At 47.6% G+C, this 13,511-nt stretch overlaps 1 protein-coding gene across 2 annotated transcripts in view; it reads left to right on the forward strand.

Moving 5' to 3' along the window:
- RIMBP2 (RIMS binding protein 2) overlaps nt 1-13,511 on the forward strand; it is a 288,471-nt gene that overhangs the window by 265,230 nt on the left and 9,730 nt on the right. For both annotated transcript variants that reach the window (XM_080985025.1, XM_080985024.1), the window contains exons 21-22: nt 5,955-6,139; nt 8,706-8,874. In XM_080985025.1, the coding sequence (XP_080841151.1) occupies nt 5,955-6,139; nt 8,706-8,874 (354 nt within the window). The remainder of the gene's footprint in view (nt 1-5,954; nt 6,140-8,705; nt 8,875-13,511) is intronic.

Genomic DNA, 13,511 nt, shown 5'->3' on the forward strand with positions numbered 1-13,511 from the left:
TAGACTTCTCTGTGTGGGTCTGCTGGAAACCACTGAAATCAGTGTGCCGACAAAGATACATGCACTTACCTTCCTATGTGGTGTCAAGGAATCGCATCAAGGGGGTGTGATCAAATTGTCATTGAATTGCAGGCGCCAGGCCTAGGGCTACACTTGATGGTGTGGGGTTGCATTGAGGTAGTGCTGAACTGCAGAAAAGGTCATTACACCCCACCCAAGAAGTATTAGCCATACAACTAGAGGTGTCAAGAGCTTCATACCCAGCGTTGCTTGGGAATCCTAAGAAACTCAAAAAATCTCTGCATTTTTTAATTCGGTGGTTGAAATCATTGCTGTTTTTGAAGGTTCAGTCTTCATTCAAAATGGCATTCAATTGTATCCATGGAACTATAATGCAGAATTTGGTTAAAAGCAAAACATTCCTTTTTTGCATCTAGGCCAGCCCCAGATCCAGCACACTGTTAAGGCAGGCATTGATGGACTCCAACTCCCATCAGCCCCAGCCAAATAACATCTGGATGGCCACAGGTTCCCCATCCCATGCACAAAAGCTGAATGGGATCTCAGCATGTCACTTGTCTTAAGTTCCTTGGATTCCCAAGAGAATGGCATGGACACTGTCTGCTGTGGATTGCATCCATAATATAGACTAGAGTGTTTCTGGTCAGTTCTCAAGTGTGGTCTTCTTGTGCATAGACAGCCACTTTGACCTGGCGAAGGCATGTTCAGGGGAGCTAAAAGCTAATAAAGGCCAACCGCTCTGCTCAATTAATGGTATCTAAAGTTGCAGTAAGACTTTTCTCTGTAGCTATCTATGCATTGAAAGTTTCTGTGGTACCATTTTGCCATGGGCCTCACTGCAGATTCGGTCCAGGGGTCTTGCTTGGAGCACTTCACTCATCAAAGAGACTCTGATCTAAACACTTGAGATAGGGAAATGGGAATGGGGAACTAAGAGGCCCTTCCCACAGTTATTATCCCATCACCAGTTATGAAGTCCTCACAAGTCGACTTTCCTTGTGAACGCACCAGCACTTGCTTTGGTTAATGCTCATCGCCACTTGGGAAAAAATCATTGAAACCAGTCGAAGTTAGAGGAAGGCATATGGGGTTGGGGGAGGGATGCCAACACAGAGAGTATTCAGGAAATTAGTCTGCAATGGCCAAATATTCTGCAAAAGTCAATGTGATGTGATGTCATGTGATGACTTTGATTGTAAAATTGTGCGGGATTGTGTGAATAGCATGGGCTGCAAGTGTGAGATGGATGGAGGAATAGTTTTTTATTAATATTTATTTTTTATTACACTTATATCCTGCCTTTCATCCTAGAAGCTCAAGGCAGCCTATGTGATTTCCCCTCCCCGCCCCCCACAAAATTATCCTCAAAACAATCCTGTGTGATAGATTAGCCTGAGAGACTGCTTCTATTGACCGAAGGTCACCTACGGAGCTAATGGGTAGGAGTTGGACCCTTCTGATCTGCAGCACAGGGTAACAGTACAGGAGGTGTGCTGTTAAGGTACCTAGCAAACACCCCTGCAGTGTAGCTTCCAAGCTTCTGTCTCTCGAGCAAGGAGGCAGGAGAAGCTGAAGGCAGGGACTGGTGGACTGTAAACATGCCAATCTGCAGAAGCCCTCCTGCCAACTGCAAATTCCTCTGGTGGTTGGGGACACAATAGCCCGGGTTCCAGTCTTACCCCTCCAGGCAGAAGGAGATCAGCTAATTTATTGCTGGAGAGAGCAAGTAGTTCTAGCACCCCAACTTGGCAATTAAAGAAATCACCCTGGCTTTGGGCACTTTGAGGTATATGTTTTCAGGACCCACATTATGTTTATGGTTGTAAGTTGCTTTAAATGGTTTGTAATATCGTTTTAATGCTGTCCCTCATCCTGGGACCTTATGGAGAAGGGTGGGCAATAAACAAACAAATAAATAGCTTTGTCCTCTGGAGGGAATGATATAAAAACTGGTATGGCCAAAGGGAATAGCAGTAGCTATTAAAAATGTCCACCCATGTCCAGGCACCACCCACCCACAAGAGGGACGGATCAGGGGAACCTTAAGATTTGCAGAATAATAAAAGCAACTTTAACTGGGTGGGTGGGAGATCCAAGTTGAAGGGGCTCAAAGCAGTGTGCTCAGTGGCCACAGGATTCTGACTTACTGGGGTTGGGGGGTGGGATACAGGGTGGAGGAGGGGAAATTGAACTGGATGATTGGAATCCTGAACAGCAACACAATACACTGCAAACTTTTGTTGCAAGTTCCACTTATTATTCTCTCCCCGGGGCCTCCGCTTTACTGCAGCCAAGCCTTAAGGCTGCCTGGTCATTTCATGTCACTTATTATGAATATTTTTCATAATAGATGTGAGATCGTCCCAAGGGGAGGTTACACTCAGAAGAAAAAGACAAGCAGATTTGGAAACGATGGTTAGAACTGAAATGGAAACGCAATACATTCCATCTCGCGCATGGACACAAAGGCAGGGTGTGTGGACTGTTAGGAAATGAGCGTCTTGACACAGCTGCCACATCATAGCAGGGTTAAATGTGTGGCCAGAGCCAATCTGATCACCAAATGGATGTCCTCAAAACCATGTACCATAGTGGGGGTCAGGCGCTGAGTACTCAAGCAGAGCTGTAGTTTTAGGCCCATGTTAGCAACTGGCTGCACCTCTTGTTCATAAACTGGAGCGAAGCAACCTGTCCACTAGGGAGGGGCTAATCTGTCCAGTTAGGATCCTCACAGTTTTCCAGCATTGCGATTTTCACATCAATTCGCTTTTACTTTTTCTTTTTGAGTCCTCATTAAGACAGGGACGCGGGTGGTGCTGTGGGTTAAACCACAGAGCCTAGGGCTTGCTGTTCAGAAAGTTGGCAGTTCGAATCCCCGCAACGGGGTGAGCTCCCGTTGCTCGGTCCCAGCTCCTGCCAACCTAGCAGTTCGAAAGCACGTCAAAGTGCAAGTAGATAAATAGGTACCGCTCCGGTGGGAAGGTAAACAGCATTTCCATGTGCTGCTCTGGTTCACCAGAAGCGGCTTAGTCATACTGGTCACATGACCCGGAAGCTGTACACCGGCTCCCTCGGCCAATAAAGTGAGATGAACGCCGCAACTCCAGAGTCGGTCAGGACTGGACCTAATGGTCAGGGGTCCCTTTACCTTTACCTCATTAAAACAAGCTTTTCAGTGTGAATTTCTCCTAATCTATGCATTTCTGTATGCAATTTCCCCTAAGCTACACAATAGGAAAAGCATCCCCCTCCCCAGTGTGAAGCATTTTTGTATCTCTGCCTGTGCATTGTTTCAGGAAGTGCAAATCAAGGTTTGGTTTAAATGCAAGCTGAATCAAATACCACCCACCCCTGTGCCATCCACAGTGTCCACGTGAGCACTGACAGCCGCGATGAGCAGCAGACTAAAATGCAGGGTTGCTATAGGATAGCCATGACCTTGTGTCTAACTATACAGAGGACAGTCCTCTATTTGAACATGCCCACCCTTTCATAGAATCATAGAGTTGGAAGAGACCACAAGGGCCATCGAGTCCAACCGCCTGCCAAGCAGGAAACACCATCAGAGCACTCCTGACATATGGTTGTCAAGCCTCTGCTTAAAGACCTCCAAAGAAGGAGACTCCACCACACTCCTTGGCAGCAAATTCCACTGTCGAACAGCTCTTACTGTCAGGAAGTTCTTCCTAATGTTTAGGTGGAATCTTCTTTCTGGTAGTTTGGATCCATTGCTCCGTGTCCGCTTCTCTGGAGCAGCAGAAAACAACCTTTCTCCCTCCTCTATGTGACATCCTTTTATATATTTGAACATGGCTATCATATCACCCCTTAACCTCCTCTTCTCCAGGCTAAACATGCCCAGCTCCCTTAGCCGTTCCTCATAAGGCATCGTTTCCAGGCCTTTGACCATTTTGGTTGCCCTCCTCTCGACACGTTCCAGTTTGTCAGTGTCCTTCTTGAACTATGGTGCCCAGAACTGGACACAGTACTCCGGGTGAGGTCTGACCAGAGCAGAATACAGTGGCACTATTACTTCCCTTGATCTAGATGCTATATTCCTATTGATGCAGCCCAGAATTGCATTGGCTTTTTTACCTGCCGCGTCACACTGTTGGCTCATGTCAAGTTTGTGGTCAACCAAGACTCCTAGATCCTTTTCACATGTACTGCTCTCAAGCCAGGTGTCACCCGTCTTGTATTTGTGCCTCTCATTTTTTTTGCCCAAGTGCAATACTTTACATTTCTCCCAGTTAAAATTCATCTTGTTTGTTTTGGCCCAGTTCTCTAATCTGTCAAGGTCGTTTTGAAGTGTGATCCTGTCCTCTGGGGTGTTAGCCACCCCTCCCAGTTTGGTGTCATCTGCAAATTTGATCAGGATGCCCTTGAGTCCATCATCCAAGTCGTTGATAAAGATGTTGAATAAGACCGGGCCCAAGACAGAACCGTGTGGCACCCCACTAGTCACTCTTCTCCAGGATGAAGAGGAACCATTGATGAGCACCCTTTGGGTTCGGTCAGTCAGCCAGTTACAAATCCACTGAGTGGTAGCATAGTCAAGACCGCATTTTACCAGCTTTGATGTCACCCTTTGATGATGATGATGATTAAAATGATTTATTGTTTATACCGTGCCCATCTGGCTGGGGTTGAAGGGCTCTCCAGTCCAAACCCGCTTTCAACACAAATAAATAATGACAACGATAATTTCTATACAGTCATACCTCTAGTTGCGTTAGGTTCATATTGCGGATTTTCGGGTTGCGAATGCGGCAAACCCAGAAGTGTATACTTCCAGGTTTCACCGCATGCACAGAAGCATTCTGCACGCTTTGCGCATGCACAGAAGTGCTCTTTTGCACTCCGTGCTTGTGCAGAAACACTACTCTAGTTGTGGACTTTTCAGGGTGCAAACGGCACCCCGGAATGGACCGTGTCTGCAACTAGAGGTACCACTGTAGATGGCAGTGGCCACAATAATCATCTAGTCCAACCCCCTAAAATACAAGAATCTTTTTGCCCAGTGTGGGACTTGAACCCACAACCCTGAGATTAAGAGCCTCATGCACTACCAACTGAACTATAAACCAAGTCAGGTTTAAAGTTAATAATGTATGCTAAGAAGGGAGAGCAGCGGCCAGGGCAAGCACACAAGGACCACCGGGACACACGTCTCCCTTGCTGTGGTGAGCTGTATTGCATTTCTATTTCACTTGCAGCCGTGATTCCCAAATTTGCATCTATTCCTATAAATTAGCAAGTGTAAGTTTTATGCAAAAATCTGTGTCCTCTTTCTCTAATTTCACGTTGCATAAATGTCCACTCTAAATTGCTTACGACACAGACATGGGGCCTCTGCTTTTGGTGCCAGCACTTAGTGGCTAGAGCAAAATTGTTCTGCTTCTCCCATAATACCATAACCTGGGCTCGTCTAATAAAATTGCATCTGGCAGCACACTCAGGATAAGCAAAATAAAGTACTGCCTTCACGCAGCCTTTGATTAACTTACGGAACTCTCTGCCACAAGATGTGAGGAGGACTAGTAGCTTGGGTGGCTTTAAAAGGGGGGAATAGACAAATTTGCTGTTAATCATGACAGCTTAATAAATCCTTCATGTTTTGAGGTACCGTGCCTCTGAATATCAGCTGCTGAAGGCTATTTCATTCATGCTCTGCTTGTGGCCTTCTCAGAAGCATTAAATTAGCCTTTGACAGATGGATGGTGCTGAACTATGTGGGCCTCTGTCTTGATCCAGGAGGTCTCTTCCTATGTTCTCACATCCTCTGTCTATTTTGCATCCTAGGAACAAGTTGGGGTCTTTGCTGAATGTGATTGAGAGGCGCCTGCATGGAGGGCTGTCAAAGATCATCTCGCAATGCTGCTCCCTCACGCGTACTTGAACTTTCTTTCTGGCCTCTGGCCTTGATTTTGCAGATGGGTACTGTAGCCGAGAGCGTCTGTCCCCAGAGATTTACGAAGAATCCGAAACTGACCCTGGTGCAGAGGAGGTTTCCACGCGGATCTTCGTTGCCCTTTTCGACTATGACCCACTGACCATGTCTCCCAATCCTGATGCGGCTGAAGAGGAGCTCCCGTTTAAAGAAGGGCAGATTATCAAGGTATGGCCTGTGAAGCAGAAGCAGAGCACACTCATGCAGGATTGAGGCTAGAACCAGTTATGGCTGCTACCCGTGGGGGCCAGTCTGTGAGGGCTGAAGGAGCACCACCCCGCCAACCAGAATGTGCATTCAGCCAGCCCTCACTTGCCTGTTCTCCTACACACAAGTAGTACATGGGATGTCCTTGGCTGCCACGTTCCACCTTCGAATCATAGAATCATGGAATTGAAGAGTTGGAAGGGAGCCTGAGAGCAATCTAGTCTCACCCCCAGCAATGCAGGAATCTCAACTGAAGTAGCCATGGCAAATGGTCACCCAACCACTGCTTAGAAACCTCCAAGGTGTCAGGCTTCAGGGAATCAGCTTCCTTCCGCCTTGGCAGCAGATAAGCAGAACAAAGGAAAAGGAGTCGTCTTACCAGTTAGAATCTTTAATAATCACAGTGAGACACAACAGAACACATCTCTCTAGAATGGCGGTGCTCCCAATTAAGGTTCACTCCCCTTGCATCCCTATTAATCTACATCACTCCTACGTCTTGTAACCTTGTGCTCTCTGTGCTTTCTGTTTGGAGACTTTCTGAGCCCTTCTAGATGGGGGTGGGGAAGGAATGCTATCCAGTGACTGTAAATCTGTTAACCCTCCTCCTCCCAGTGTTTTTTCTCCTAGCTGTTCCCCATCCAGTATTTCCCAGCTTCTGCCTTCTGAACTATGCCCCTCTGCAAACCACTGTTCCAAATCTATACTGTCCTCCCGCTCCTGGGGAGATTCGGGGTCGGAGGGAGGCAGCGGCTCCCACCATGCCTCCTCAGCACAGTGCCTGACACAAGGAAATAAAGTCCACCACCTTCCAAGGGAGTCCCATCCCACTGTCAAACACCTCTTACTGTCAGAAAGTTCTTCCTGGTGTTTTGTCAGGTCTCTGTGTGAACCATGTAGAATTCAGCAGGGGGGAGGAGGATGTTGGTGTTGGGGCAGGACTAGAATTAGTCGGCTGCAAAGAGGTTGAGCGAACCTTTTTTTTCACATGTGGTGGACTTGTAAAAAGGTAAAAGAGTATTGGGAAATGATCCATAATGAATTGAAAAAATTGTTTAAAAGTACTTTCCCAAAAAAACCAGAGTCCTTTCTGTTGGGGATAATTCAGACTGACATTCCCAGGTGTCAAAAAAGGTTATTTATGTATGCCACTACTGTGGCCCATGATTGGTTAGCCCAAAAATGAAAAACAATTGAGGTGCCAACTAAAGAAGAATGCCAACTTAAGCTGACAGAATATGTGCAGCTTGCAGACTTAACATATAGAATAAGAGAACAAGAAGAACATACGTTTAGAGAAGATTGGAAAACGTTCATTTAATATATGGAAAATGTCTGTGTACAGCTGAAAACACTGGCAGCACTGAGATAAATTCAACAGTGTAAATAAGTTATGATGGTTGTAATCATGGAATACTAAATGGTATAGTTTCTGTGAAATATGCAGGGATATGTAAAATGAACCATGGAAAGAGAAGAAGGGAAGTCATTGATATCGTAAGGATGTATAAATGAGTACTTTGAATTGTAAAACAGTCATCTGCTGTTTGGGCTTCTTGCTTTCCACTCCACCAGTCCCACTGGCTGATCCTTGGAAGGCAAGGAGACCACCAGCAGATGGTGCCAGAGCCAGCAGTAGGCACAGCCAGCCGATTCTAGTTGTGGAACTCCCTCCCATCAGAGGTGCCTTTGCCACCTTAATTGTACAGCTTTTGGAGAATGCTGAAGACGCACTTTTTTACTCGCCTGGTGTTGGACATTTGAGGTGCATGTTTATAGGACCCACCTTTTGTAATTTTAAGTTGTTTAAACAGTCTTTAATATTGTGCAGTTTTGTAATGCGGGTGGCGCTGTGGGTTAAACCACAAAGCCTAGAGCTCGCCGATCAAAGAGTCGGTGGTTCGAATCCCCACGATGGGGTGAGCTCCCATTGTTCGGTCCCTGCTTCTGCCAACCTAGCAGTATGAAAGAACGTCAAATTGCAAGTAGATAAATAGGTACCGCTCCAGCAGGAAGGTAAACAGCGTTTCCGTGCGCTGCTCTGGTTCGCCAGAAGTGGCTTAGTCATGCTGGCCACATGACCCGGAAGCTGTACGCCGGCTCCCTCGGCCAATAAAGCGAGATGAGCGCCGCAACCCCAGAGTCATCCGCGACTGGACCTAATGGTCAGGGGTCCCTTTACCGTTACCTTTACCTTGGGACTTTAGGAGGAAAGCTGGGAAATTTATTGTTGTTGTTGTTATTGTAATTTTTAAAAAGTTATTTATACCCCGTCCAGCTGGCCGGGTTTCCCCAGCCGCTCTGGGTGATTCCAATAATAATAATAATAATAATAATAATGCGATAAAACATCAGACATTAAAACTTCCCTAAACTGGGCTGCCTTCAGATGCCTTCAAAAAGTCAGATAGTTGTTTATTTCCTTGACAAACAAACAACAAATAACAAACAAACTTCAGAAATGCCTAACTGCTTGGTCAAACTGAGTAAGTCGTTTGTTTGTTTTCTCACCCCTCATCAACATCAGGTGTACGGCGATAAAGACGTTGATGGATTTTACCGGGGGGAAACCTGCGCGAGGCTGGGCCTTATTCCTTGCAATATGGTCTCTGAAATCCAAGCCGATGACGAAGCTATGATGGAGCAGCTTCTGAAGCAAGGGTTCCTCCCTCTGAACACCCCTGTGGAGAAAATAGGTAAGGGAGGCCACCGGTAGCTGTCATCACGCCGTTGGGACTCTGTCTGCAACAGTTGTAGAAATGCTCCCCAGTTCAGCAGTAGGCCTGCGGTCAAGTAGGATATATCTGTCCAGAATTAGATTACTGTGTAAGCCAAGGTAGGGAACCTCTCAACCCAAGGGCCGCATTAGGTCTTGGGGGCCAAGGCCAAAGTGGGCAGGGCAGCAAATGCCTATTTGGCCTTTGCACAGTAGACTGGTTTCCGCACGCACACCTCGCTATCCGGAGAAGTGCTAGGCATTACCCAGAGTTCAAGGACACATTCCAGCCAGGCAAAACCACTTTGGGTGCCAAGGAGGGCCTGTGAGGGCTGTGGCCTCAGGAGGAGACTACCGAGTTCCAGATAGAGAGACCCTGGGGGGCTGGCCTTTGGTCTTTGGCCTTTAGGCTTCCCACTCCTGGTGAACGCGAATAAGGGCTAACGAAACTCAAATAGAAATGTTTGTTCCCCCCTATTGAGACCTTTAAAACACAACCACTGCCAACAATTCATCGGTTCAAAGATGTCGATCTTCCGAATGGTTAGAGTCTGCATGGCATGTTCTGCATTGCCGGTTGGTCTGGGTCACCCTGCTTGTTGTTCCCATCGGAGACCGCTGCCTGCAGCTCTGAGTCATGGCCTGAATCGCACAATATTCTGGACCAGGCAGGTCATCACTGTGTAGGAAACAGAAGTAGTCTTCAGAATAAGCTCAGGTTCAAAAACTAGAGAGGCAAAGGGCCAAATTAGATGTAATGTTAATTGCTTGGTAACATGCACATTCTTCAGTTATGTAAATAGCAGCTGTGGGACAGCCTGAGCTGTCTCGGGACTATGGGGGGTTTAACTTTCTGTCCTCCCCACACTGCACCCTCCCCAAGGGGGCACCCAAAGGAGCTTTCCTTGGAAGACAAACAACAGCTTCCATCTATTTTTGTCAGCAGAGGTTGAAAGAAGCTGGCTGCACACATTTAAAGCACCTGACCTCCCCCCAAAATCCCGGGAACTGTAGTTCACTCCTCACGGGGATACATTCCCAGCACCCTTGGCAAACTACAGTTCCCAAAGTTCTTTTTGGCAGGAGAGCGAGCAAGAAATGTGCTTCAAATGCATGGGTTCGCTGCAGCTGCTTATTTAGAAAACAAAAAATGTGCGCCTTCCATGCAGCTAATGTTGTGGCTAGTTTGGCCAGGAACCTTAAGTTTTTGTTGTTTTAAAGGAAGTATAATGGTTTAACTCCTTTGGCCTGGAAGGGGTTTGGGGAGGTGGGCTGGAATCTGATTTTGATCCTCTGTTGTTCATGTTGGGGTCTCCTTTGATCCTGAGGATGTGGAAAAGCAAACCAACCCCTTGACCATGCTGGATTACACCACCCTCAGTGCAACAATGGCTCTGTGATAAAGACAAACACATGGGGTGGTTAAAAGGAGGTGCTGCTTTGCCACCCAACTGGTCTCGGTCCTTGAAAGTCCACATTTTGAAAGTGCCGTACCTCCCTTCTTAACAGCTTCATATCTTCTCTTCTTTTGTTTGTTCTTTTCCCGAAGTCAACTGCAACCGTTTCAAAGAGAGTTCACACTCTGCACACCGCAGGTCCAGAAAGTCCAAAAGAGGTCTGTGCTTAAAACCAACCAACCCCCAACCCAACAACCTGATTCAAGCTGTTGACGAAGCAAAGTGCTTTGAGCTGGCTTGTTTGATACTCCTTTTAGGCATCCCATCAGATACTGGCAGCAGAAAGGGTGTTCCTCACCTGTAAAATGTGAGCATTCATTAGGTGCCTCATTAGGTCATTGTGCAGCTCTGCTGGCTACTTTTATGAGTTCTGAGTTAGAATCTTTTGCCCAACATGGGGCTCAAACCCACAACCCTGAGATTAAGTCCCTCATGGAGAATGGAGTTCCGCAGAGCTTATCTGCTGGTCCCCCTGCCCGTAGGGGTTGGGTACATTCAAAGCTGGGCAGCAGAAGGTTTTGTTGTTGTTCTGCTGCTAAAGCCTCCCTTACCTAGGTTGTTTCTGCAGTGATGGTGGGATGGACTCAAGGGTGTGCTGCCTCTTCCATTTCCACCGTCCGAGGCAGCTGCCTCACCCTGCATCATGGGTGGGCCGGCTCTGGCAGGAAAATCATTCATATGGTCTTGTAAGCAATTCTCCAATGGTCTGGGGGGGTGAGGAAGTTTGGAAGCTACTGGCCTAGAATATCCCCCACAGAATTCCACAGCAGAATCAGAGAGTTGTAGAGCAGGAAGGGACCTCGCAGGTCACCTACCAACCCCCTGCAATGCAGGAATCACAACCAAATGGTTCCTGATGGGTGGCCAGCCCACCTCTGTTTTAAAGAAGCCTATAGTGAAGGGAGGGACGCGGGTGGCGCTGTGGGTAAAACCTCAGTGCCTAGGACTTGCCGATCGCATGGTCGGCGGTTCGAATCCCTGCGGCGGGGTGAGCTCCCGTCGTTTGGTCCCAGCTCCTGCCCACCTAGCAGTTCGAAAGCACCCTTTAGTGCAAGTAGATAAATAGGTACCGCTTTATAGCGAGAAGGTAAACGGCGTTTCCGTGTGCTGCTCTGGTGCCGGTTCGCCGGAGCAGCTTCGTCACGCTGGCCACGTGACCTGCAAGTGTCTGCGGACAGCGCTGGCTCCCGGCCTCTAGAGTGAGATGCGCGCACAACCATAGAGTCTGTCAAGACTGGCCCGTACGGGCAGGGGTACCTTTAGCTTCATAGTGAAGGGAGGGACGTGGGTGGTGCTGTGGGTTAAACCACAGAGCCTAGGACTTGCTGATCAGAAGGTTGGCAGTTCAAATCCCTGCAACGGGGTGAGCTCCTGTTTGAATCCCCGCAACGGGGTGAGCTCCCGTTGCTCGGTCCCTGCTCCTGCCAACCTAGCAGTTCGAAAGCACGTCAACGTGCAAGCGGATTAATAGGTACCACTCCGGCGGGAAGGTAAACAGCGTTTCCGTGCGCTGCTCTGGTTCGCCAGAAGTGGCTTAGTCATGCTGGCCACATGACCCGGAAGCTGTACGCCGGCTCCCTCGGCCAATAAAGCGAGATGAGTGCCGCAACCCCAGAGTTGGTCACGACTGGACCTAATGGTCAGGGGTCCCTTTACCTTTATGGTGAAGGGAAGTACAGCACCTTCCAAGGTACACCGGTCTTCATCAGACCTGTTAATGTTGGTAAGGACTCCCTGATGATAAAAAGTGTGAGATTCTTTCTGTACTACTCTGGAGATGTTGGGCAGCGGGCAAGGAGGGCAAATTAAGCCCTGAAGCTGCCTCCTTGCCACTGCCAGAGAAGGCCTTCTACATTTTCACCAAGCACTGATCCACAACCATAAGGACTAGACTTTTTTTCTTTAAGTAAATGAAAATTGAGATTTCTTAGAATGTAAATAAATAAATACAGTCATACTTCGGGTTACAGACACTTCAGGTTGCGTTTTTTCGGGTTGCGGACCGCTGAAACCCGGAAGTACCAGAATGGGTTACTTCCAGGTTTCGGCAGTTGCACATGCGCAGAAGCACCAAATCGCAACCCGCATGTGCGCAGACGCACCGTTGTGGATTGCAAACATGCATTCCGCATGGATCACGTTCGCAACCCGAGTGTCCACTGTAATAGGTTTCCAAACATGAATATTTGGAATACACACAGCCCTGGGGAAAGTCTTGAGGCTTAATGGTTAATCCCATGTACCCTGCCAGAATCATAAGGTATAACCACCAGGAGCCGTAGAACTGTGTAGGGTGGTTTTGTAGTGTGTTGTCAAGGGACTGCTGATGAAAGCAACACAAGGTATACGCACCTGTGGCTTCATGAATCTACTTTCATTCTTCTTTTGGATCCTGGTCTGCATCTTCAAGGGAGGCAGCTCTTTCAGACCAGGGTCAACGCAAGATGTGATGAGAAAAGGAGTCTTTAAACTCGCAAACCCTCTCCTTCATTTGAGCATCCTCCCCCCAGTCCCTATTTTCCTGCATCCTTTGCACAGCTGAGACTGGTTATTTTCCTCCATCATTCATGAAAGTGCTACAACCAGCACCTTGGACCAGCTGAAATAGTGGTTCAGCTCCAGGGGAAAACAACCTGACTTCTTGTTCCAACTTGGGGATCAGTTTTTGTGCATCTTTAAAAAGGATCTGGTGCCTCTTTAAAAGGCTGTTCAAAGATGTTTAGGGCTGCCTAGACATCTGCAGGGACCAGAGCTCAGTTGCTAGCTAAACCAAGATTCCAGCTTCATTCCAGCTGTGGAATTGAGTCTCCTCCAAAGAAATGCCAGCTCCCAGGTGGTGTGGTGCGATGCTATACATTCCTTTCTTTCTTACAAAAAATGTACCAATCCCAAACGTTCTTCATCCTTGATGTTCTTGGTCCATCAGACATGGAGTCCCTGTCCCAAGTTCCCTTTCATCAGTTTTCATACTGTTCCCCACTATCTCTGCTCCAAAGCATCCTTCATGAGATACTGATGCTAAACAAGCATGGTTTTCCTTTGCCAGTTGCAAGGACCATGCCCCATTCATGTCGTTTGGAAGGCCATTCCAGAACTTCCCCTGAGAAATGTTTAATGTCGGTGTCTAAACATTGCAGCTTTTGCTCAAACCACGTTTGCT

Source organism: Podarcis pityusensis (genome assembly GCF_964106645.2).
Source record: "Podarcis pityusensis genome assembly, chromosome: 16".
Lineage (NCBI taxonomy): Eukaryota > Metazoa > Chordata > Lepidosauria > Squamata > Lacertidae > Podarcis > Podarcis pityusensis.